This window comes from Gekko japonicus, unplaced genomic scaffold (genome assembly GCF_001447785.1).
Source record: "Gekko japonicus isolate JY-2015 unplaced genomic scaffold, Gekko_japonicus_V1.1 scaffold299, whole genome shotgun sequence".
NCBI lineage: Eukaryota > Metazoa > Chordata > Lepidosauria > Squamata > Gekkonidae > Gekko > Gekko japonicus.
Window position 1 is genome coordinate 1,191,019 of NW_015170896.1, and position 9,117 is coordinate 1,200,135.

The 9,117-nt window shown below is 50.7% G+C and overlaps 1 protein-coding gene across 1 annotated transcript in view; it reads left to right on the forward strand.

Annotated features, from left to right (window-relative positions):
• Window positions 1–9,117, forward strand: part of PLEKHA4 (pleckstrin homology domain containing A4) — a 41,460-nt gene that overhangs the window by 1,164 nt on the left and 31,179 nt on the right. The window contains exons 2-5 of the mRNA XM_015418525.1: window positions 3,318–3,410; window positions 5,740–5,850; window positions 7,501–7,573; window positions 8,980–9,080. Coding sequence (XP_015274011.1) covers window positions 3,318–3,410; window positions 5,740–5,850; window positions 7,501–7,573; window positions 8,980–9,080 — 378 coding nt within the window. The remainder of the gene's footprint in view (window positions 1–3,317; window positions 3,411–5,739; window positions 5,851–7,500; window positions 7,574–8,979; window positions 9,081–9,117) is intronic.

Genomic DNA, 9,117 nt, shown 5'->3' on the forward strand with positions numbered 1-9,117 from the left:
TTCCTCCCAAGCCCGATCTCCGCTTGAGATCAGGCTTGCAGGGAAATGCCAGTTTGGTGCACTTAAAAGGGAAACGCAGCTGCTCTTAAAGGGGAAATGCCGGCTCCTGCATTTAAAAGGGAAACGCCGGCTCCTTTAAGCGCAGGGAACTGCCGTTTCTGGAGATCTGGCGCATGGGCGGGTGGGGGCGGCGGTGGACATCCCCAACGTGATGTCATCATGTCGGGGATCCCCCACCCCCTCCAGGAACGCCCCCAAAGTCCCCCGCTGGGGGTGGAAGATGAACTTGGCAACCCTACCGCAGGCTCAAAAAGGTTGGGGACCCCTGGCACAAACCCTTAAGTACTGCCATTCAGTTTTTTCCTTGCATGATCACAGTATGGTTCCTTGGAGAGGTCAGTTCACAATCCTCTACACAAGTCAAGTCGCACTGCCTGGAGTGTTCACTGCAGGGCTCTTTTTGTAGAAAAAGCCCAGCAGGAACTCATTAGCATATTGGGCCACACCCCTGACAGCACAGCTCATTAGCACATTAGGCCACACCCCCATGTTACCAGAAGTGTGGTTATCCAGCCACACCCACCTTTTGCTTGATATTCTGTTTACCTTGTTTGTTGTCAAAGCCAGGGCCTTTTTTTGTAGCGGGAACTCCTTTGCATGTTAGGCCACACACCCCTAATGTAGCCAATCCTAATGATTTCCGGCTGTTGGGTGTGGCCTATTTTGCTAATGAGTTCCTGCTGGGCGTGGCCAACTTGGGAGCCAGTCGGAACTCCGTTCCTGTGCGTTCCTGCCCCAAAATAGCGAAATAATAATGGTTGGTGATAAGAGCTGTTAGAAGCCTTCCTGAATGTTTGGATACCCTAGTGGTGAATTAGACTGTGAAAGGACCACTAGAAATTGAAGTTTGATAAAGATTGTTCTTGAAACGAACGGCAAAACTCGAGAAGTTCGTCCCGTTCTGTACATCTTGTCGACACTCTGGTGTCTGGATGATGTCCACCTGTTGAAATACAAGAATTATAAACAACATGGAAGTTGGATTTCAGCATTAATTTCTTTGTGTGAACTTATGCAGCATTTCACTTTGTATTGATGTTATATGTATTGCTGTGCCCTTAGTTTCTGTTCTTCTTCACTGTATGGACAAGGCAGAGGCAGAAATCATAGACTGACTCATGAGTAGGGTGATGATGGGTTAGTAGGAAAGAATCAGGTGGCAAGTGGCAACAGTTGTACAAGTTGGATAAGATCAGAGCAAAGGCTCTTCTGAAGAGTCATCTTGAAGAGGAGGATGGAGACTGATGAATTAGGAAACTGAACTGGAATACACAGTGAGAGAAGGCATGAAGATGGGAGGAGGAGAAAAAAACAAGGGGAGGGGCATGTAGAACAATAGAAGAAGAGCCCTGCGTGGTTTAGACCAGTGGTGAACCTCTCTTGCATGAATCTGTCTAGTCTCCTTTTAAAGCCGTCTGCACTTGTGGCCATCAGTACATCCACTGGCTGTGGGGTTGCCAGGTCTGGGTTGGAAAATATCTGGACACTTTGGGGGTGTAGACAGGAGAGGGCAGGGTTTGGAGAGGGGAGGGGCCTCAGCCGGGTCCAATGCCACAGAGTCCCCCCTTCAAAGCAGCCATTTTCTCCAGGGGAGCCGATCTCCGTCAGCTGGAGATCAGTTGTAAAAGCGGGAGATCCCCAGGCCCCACCTGGAGGCTGGCAAACCTAACTGGCTGTGAATTCTACAATTTAATTGCTCAAGTGAAGAATCTGTTCAGATTCTATTGACCATCTGCATCACTGGGTGTTCTGAAGTTTTCATATTATGGGAGAAAAGCTTCTCTTGATCCACTTTCTTCACTCTGTGCATAATATTATGAACCTCTCTCATGTCCCGCTCCCTTAGTTGTATTTTTTCCTCTAAACTGGCCCCTCCCAAGACTCTTTAGCCTTTCCGTATAGCAAAGGTGTTCCCGCTCCTTAATCCTTCTGTACTTTTTCAAGAGTCCCTTGGACTGCAAGAAGATCAAATCAGTCAATCCTAAAAGAAATCAACCCTGACTGTTCCCTGGAAGGCCACATAATGAAACTGAAGCTCAAATACTTTGGCCACCAAATGAGAAGGGAGCACTCACTGGAGAAGACCCTGATGCTGGGAAAGATTGAAGGTCAAAGAAGACAGGGACGGCAAAGGATGAGATGGTTAGACAGTGTCATAGACGCAACGAACATGAAATTGAGCAAACTTCAGAGGACAGCGGAAGACAGGAAGGCCTGGCGGGATCTGGTCCATGGGGTCGCGAAGAGTCGGACTCTACTGTGTGACTGAACAACAACAACTTTTTCAAGCTCCGGAATATCTTTTTTGAGATACGCAACCAGAACTGCATGCAGCATTCCAAATGTGGCTACACCATAAATCTGTCTAGGGGCGTTGCAATACCGGTTGCTTTATTTTCAGTCCCTTCCCTAACTATCTCCAGCATGAGGTTTGCCCTATATATATAGACTCCCTCCTGCTAATGAGGCGTCTTCCTCTGATGGAAAGAGGTTTCCCTCCAGTAGAGAGACTCCTCTCGGAAGAGAAGGAATGGATTCCCTCCAAAGTGCTCTACATCGCTGTTCTTCAGCTGGTGGGTTGCAAGCCACAACCTGGCCAAGAACTAGGGTTTCAACAGATCTCCAGAGACTCCAGAGAAAATGGCAGCTTTGGAGTTTAGACTTTGTGGCATTATATGCCACTCAGGTCCTTCTCCTCCCCACGCTCCACCCTCCCTAGGTTTCACCTCCAAACCTCTAGGAATTTCCCAAGCTGGAGTTGGCAACTCTAAAGACCTGTCCCCAGATGTCTCACACATTTTCCTGGCCATCTTTTGGTGAGAGAAGAGAAGGAGGCAGGAAAGACAGTCACAGACAGAAGAATGAATGGGTAGGAGATAGTTCAGAGGCAGTCAACCTCTGAATCCCGGTGCCAGGAGGCAACGTCATAGAGGCAACATCATAGAGTCCTGTTGTTGGGCCTCCAGAGGAACTGGTTGGCCACTGTGTGTGACAGCATGCTGGACTAGATGGACCACTGGTCTGATCCAGCAGGGCTCTTCTTATGTTCTTATGTGGATAAAGACAAAAATAATACCAAAATAAAAATTGAGAGTAGCTACCCTGTGATGTCGTGTGGAACTAACTGGAAAGGTTCTAGGCTAGTGCTCTACCTTTCTCTTGAGCACAAACTAGGGGTTCGGGTGCTGCCGCCTCCCCTGAAGCATTGCTTTAATACCCAGCATCCTTTGCTGTTTTTCAGATTAGCATTGGATTAGGTGGGGACCATGTCAGAAGGGGACCGGCCGAGAAGTGGCCTGAGCCAAGCCAGCAGCACAGCTACCATCACTTCGATCTCCATGGGAACAAAGGTAAGGCATCGGAACAAATGTGTGCCCTCAAGATGGCAGCTGGGGACAGATTAGGGTTGCCAGGTCTGATCGGCATGCCGACGGGGGAGGGAGGGCTTTCCAGGAGTGGGGGTGGAGCAGCCGCAGTGTGCTGACATCACGCGGAAGTGACGTTATCACGTTGGCGACGTTCTGGTTTTTTGGGCAAAACTCTATGGTAAAATCTCCCTCAAACCATAGAGTTTTGTCCAAAAACCAGAGCGTCACCATGCAGTGTCGCCGGCATGATGATGTCACTTCCGTGTGACGTCAGCATGTCGTGTTGGGGCGTGGATTTGCCCTCCATCAGCCATCTGGCCAGCGGCGGGCAGGAGCATGAAACACTGGGGGATCCCCCGCCCCCAACTGGGGAATGGCATCCTTTGTTTCATGCTCTTGACCTTTACCAAGAAATGTGCCAAGAAATGTTCACACTCTGCTCAATTTTAAAGCATTTTTGAGGTAATTTTTACCAGAGGTTGTTAACCAGGAAAGATTTCCTCCCAAGTGTACAGGAGGTTGCATATTACACCGACATCTGTGAATTCTATCCTCTTAAAAACAACAACAAAAATTCTGGGCCCAGAAAACCAGAATCCTATAGTACAGGGGTGGCGAACACGCGGCTCTCGAGCCGCATGCGGCTTCCGGGCAAAATGAATGCGGCTCTTTGCCCGGCGCTTCCTCGGCGCCCGGGGCGGCTCTCCGAGGCCGAGGACGCCGCGCTCTGTCCGGAGGCCCGCGCTCGCTCTCGGAAGGCCGGCCGTAGTTGTGGTAGGGTTGCCAGGTCTGGGTTGGAAAATGCCTGGAGACTTTGGGGGTTGGTCCAGGAGAAGGCGGGGTTTGGGGTGGGGATATACCTCAGCATGGTACAATGCTATAGAGTCCATCCTTCAAAGCAGCCATTTTCTTCAGGGGAGCTGATCTCTGTCAGCTGGAGAGCAGTTGGAAAAGTGGGAGATCCCCAGGCCCCACCTGGAGGCTGACAACCCTAAGTTGTGGAAATAACTCCAAAAAAGACACTAGCCCACAAACATTTTTACAAGCGTCCCAAACCCTGTGTACATCTGTTAATCATCTGCAGCATTGTGTGTGTGTGTGTGTGGGGGGGATGTGTCTGAGCTAACCACTTAGCTGTGCCTTTGCTTAGAAAAGCCTTAGTCCCTAGAGGCCTGCAGCTGATTTCTTAAAAATTCACCTCTGGTCATTGGGCACATGTTTATAGACAGCTTTGTTATTTACACATTAGTTTTAAAGATTTCTAACTTGCAGCTTATATCCAAATACGATGCAACAAAGATATATAAAAACACATTTTAAAACAGAACCTACTAAGATCCATAAGAAATCATAAGGAGCTAAAGCAGCAGCAAAGAGAGGGCAGCTCGCGACATTTAAACCATTCCATATTCCTCAGGAGGTTGGAGTTCAAGTAGGTCTAGCCTGTTGCCTCAGAAATTGAGCAGGTACCGTACCAGCCCAATGTGTTTCCAAAACTGAGGTGACACCACAAAAAAGGCTCCGCCCTGCCCCAACAGATGAGGTCCTGGAGCTGATCTGATCGAATAATCTCAATAAGTGGGCACGATTATATATGAATGGTGGTCCTTCAGAGAAAGGTAACTTTAGGTATTGATTATATTGGCTCCGGTCACATGGGCAGGAAACTGCGGGGGGGGGGGAGCGGGGCTGTTTGCCCCGGGGCAAACTAACGCGCGGTTAAGCGATCAGACCTCCTGTGGAGGTTCTGTGGAGGTTCCGTGGAGGTTCCGTGGGTAGGGAGAGGTGCCGATCACAGGACACGCCTGCGCGCAACGAAAAAGCGTGCGGTGCGGCAAACTGGTTTTCTTTTTTTGTGTACACGACGAATGCGCATGCTCCGTTGGGTGCGTGTGCGCATCCATGGAGACTTGGGGGAAAAAAAACCCTTTTCGCAAGGGGACATGGGCGGGCGCCGGATGCCACCGGAAACGCGATCAGACGCCCGCCCTTGCCCCACGGTTTCCGGAAACTAGTACCTCCGAGGTACTAGTTTTTTGCTGCGGGTTTTCGGCAGGAAGCCTTGGTTGTGCCACGGGAGTGCTACGCTTCCCAGACGTGCCGGTGAGATCGCGCCTGGAAAATCCGCCTGTCTTCCGTCTCTCTTGCGTGGCTAATGTTCCGTGTGACCGCAGCCATTGTGTAGCTGTGATCTAAACTTACCCTAATGGCAGGTGGAGGGGGAGAGGAAGAAGGGACGACACCCCCATTGATCCACAACTTCCCAATATTTTTTAGAAACTTTCAGCATCTATCCTTTTGCCTCTCACAGCCACACTCAGCCCGGCCTGTCCGGAAGGTACACACGTTTGGAAAGAGGTCAGATTCCATCAAGAGAGATCCCAACCAGCCGGTCATCATGCGGGGATGGCTTCACAAAAAGGTAAGTGATGGTGAGAAAGGAAGAGTGCACCTTAGCTTGTAGGATAAGGCACCAAGGGTGGGGGAAAGGATTCCTTCATGGGGAGCAGGACTTCGATGATGCGTCTTTGTGCACCAACAGTTGCTTTGCGGCGTTTTTGCAGCAGTGGGAGGCCACAGGGACCAATGTTTCCTCTAAGCTTTGGAGTCTTGTGAGCAAAAATTCTACTTTGTGAGCGAGCAATTTGGCTGCTGCAGAAATTAGTTTGCTCTGGAGCCATTCTTCCTAAGCTAAGACAAAGATTTGTGAGCTGGAGGCTAAAAAACTGTGAGCTAGCTCACACTAACTCAGCTTAGAGGGAACACTGACGGGGACAGGCAGCTTTTAGTTTCAGCCAGTTTGGCTGTGGGCCTCTATGGCACTCAAGAATGTGCCAAGGGATGCTAGACATAGCTAAATGGTTGTTTTGCCTGGATGTGTTTGCTTTTGACGCACGTTTTATAAAGCACAGCAATGCTCATTGGTGTGCTGTTCTCAGCCTTCATTGCTAGATAATGGCCTGTATCCAGGCTAGGGTTGCCAACCTCCAGGTGGGACCTGGAGATCTCCTGGGATTACAACTGATCCCCGGACCGCAGGGATCAGTTCCTGGGGGAAATGGCAGCTTTGGACGGTGGACTCTTACAGCATTATGCCACAATGGGATCCCTCCCTAGGCTCCATCCCCAAATCTCCAGGACTTTCCCAGCCTGAAGTTGGCAACCTTAAACCAGCCTAAGGCTGCCAGCACCCCCTGCCCGGCCGCCCCCAACCCTTGGCACCGCTCGGTAGGGTGGTGGGGGAAAGATGCAGCAAAAATCACTGTTGCTCTGATGCCACGATGTCACTTGTGGCATGAACCAGGAAATGATGTCATTGCACTCCTGAGGTACTCTAGGATTCCACTGAAACACCACAGTCGAAGTCATCGCGTTTCAGTGGAAATGCTGCCCTGACACAATGACAGCAATTCTGGGTTTGCGCCGTAAATGACGTTACACTGCCTGAGTCATGGCGTTTTACGTGTCCCCACCGCCTTGAGTCTCCCAGAGGTGGCCAGCAGTTGGCTGGAAACCATAATCCAGCAGCACACTTCTGAAGACTCCCTTCCCACGGCAGACCTCCACTTTGCCCCTTGTGCTGTTCCCGAGGGCCCAGTGACCTCCTGGGACAAAATATGGGGGATTCAGTGGGCTGCAGCAGAAGGGGGGAATGAGAAAAGTCCTGCTTTGCGAAGTCTCTGAACAGCTGGGTTGGTCATTGTTGTTTTGCCATCAAGTCACAGCTAATTTATGGTGACCCCGTAGGGTTTTCAAGGCAAGAGACATTCAGAGGTGGTTCGCCATAGGCTGTCTCCATGTCACGACCCTGGTATTCCTTGGAGGGCTCCCATCCAAATACTAGCCAGGGCCGACCCTGCTTGGCTTCCAAGATCGGATGAGATCCAGATCTGATCTGGCTGGCATGGGCTGTCCAGGATATATGCCAGTAAAAAACTGGCAGGGAGGACTTTTGTGGAGGTCTAGGAGCAGATCAGTGGCTGGGAGCCAGGTCTCCTGGGTCCCTTTGCCCGTGTAATGGCCTCTTTTGCCGTACTTTTTAATCTTGGTGTTTTTTTTAAAATCTCCCCAGGACAGTTCTGGTCTTAAGCTCTGGAAACGGCGTTGGTTTGTCCTTTCGAATTACTGCCTCTTCTATTATCGAGGTAATTTAGGCTTCCTCCCCCCCCCTTGTGGTTCCTTTTTAGGCTTCTCGCAGAAATATGCACTATAAGACATGAATAACATTTTGCTAGTTTTCAAAGGGCCGCAGGTCTCTAGTTTCCTTCCTAGAGGGAGGGTTTGTGAGTGGCAGGTTTAACAATGATGCCTGGGTCAGCCCTCCCTGTTCTGTGGACAGTTTTGGTCCTTGCTTTTGGGGGGTAACTGTCCCTGGAGTGTTGAAGAAGACCCTGAGAAAAGATGTCCCGTGGGGCTGATTCTCTTTAGGCACACCTCAGGATAAAGCATCGAGTCTAAAGAGAGGGCGTCTGAACTCAGGTGTGCTTCTATTCACTCTTTGAGAGTTTTATTGATGGGTTTGGGAGCAGGAAGAGCTAAGGGCAGCCATACCTGGAAGCAGGGCTGGAGTGACTGTCCTTCAGCCCAGGGTCAGTGGTCGGTGCTGAGCAGCTCAGGGAAGATGGCCAGGCCGACTAGTCTTTATAGCAGACCTAGCCAATGTTAGAGTTGCCACCTGTCCAGGAGGAAAAACTGTCTCTTTGATAGAGGCTGAATGTGTGGAAATGGGCAGCTGAGCCACCGCATGGCATGGAGGCTAATGCCAGCACCTGGTAACTGCGTGTGTGTAAAGTGCCGTCAAGCTGCAGCCAGCAAGGGGGATTCCAAGGCAAGAGAGAAGCAGAGGGGGTTGGCCGTGGCCTGCCTCTGCGGAGTCTTCCTTGGTGGCCTCCCCACTCCAAGCACTGACCCGGCTCGGCTTCTGAGATCTGACAAGATCAAGATGGGGCTGTACCAGGCTGCCTTCCCTCCCTTCACGTGGCAAATAACATCTTGTTGATCCTCTAAGAAAGGGACAGGGCATTTTTTCTCCAGTTGGTACCCCCCCAGGCCTCTTGCTGCCCGTGCTGATCTTCCTACGCCCCTGGGGTGTCAAAGAGGGCTGTAGCCTGAAGTCTGAGGACAGAGAGCCCTAAATAGTTGGGTTCTGGCCTCCGATTCAGGATCAAGATGATGAAGAAGAAGAGATTGGATTTATACCCCGCCCTTCACTTGGAGTCTCAGAGCGGCTTACAAACTCCTTTCCCTTCCCCTCCCACAACAGACACCCTGTGAGGTGGGTGGGGCTGAGAGAGCTCTGACACAAACGGCTCTTTTTCAAGGACTGCTGTGCCAGAGCTTATGACTGACCGAAGGTCACATCAGCAGGTGCAAGTGGAGGAGTGGGGAATCAAACCCGGTTCTCCCAGATTAGAGTCCACACACTTAACCACTACACCAAGATGTTCCCCCCATCCCCTCCTTTTGTTTCCTGAGGAGACTGCAGGGAGGAGCCCTGGCAGAGCACCAAGTTAATCCCTGTATGCTTTGGGTGCGACATTGTGTCTTCCAGACAGCCGAGAAGAGATGGTCTTGGGCAGCATCCCTCTCCCTAGCTATGAAATTCGCACAGCATTCTCCAAGGAAAAGAAGAACCGGCGCTTTGTGTTCAAGGTCAGGCGTCGCTTCTGCTATCTCCCTTTCGCCTCTG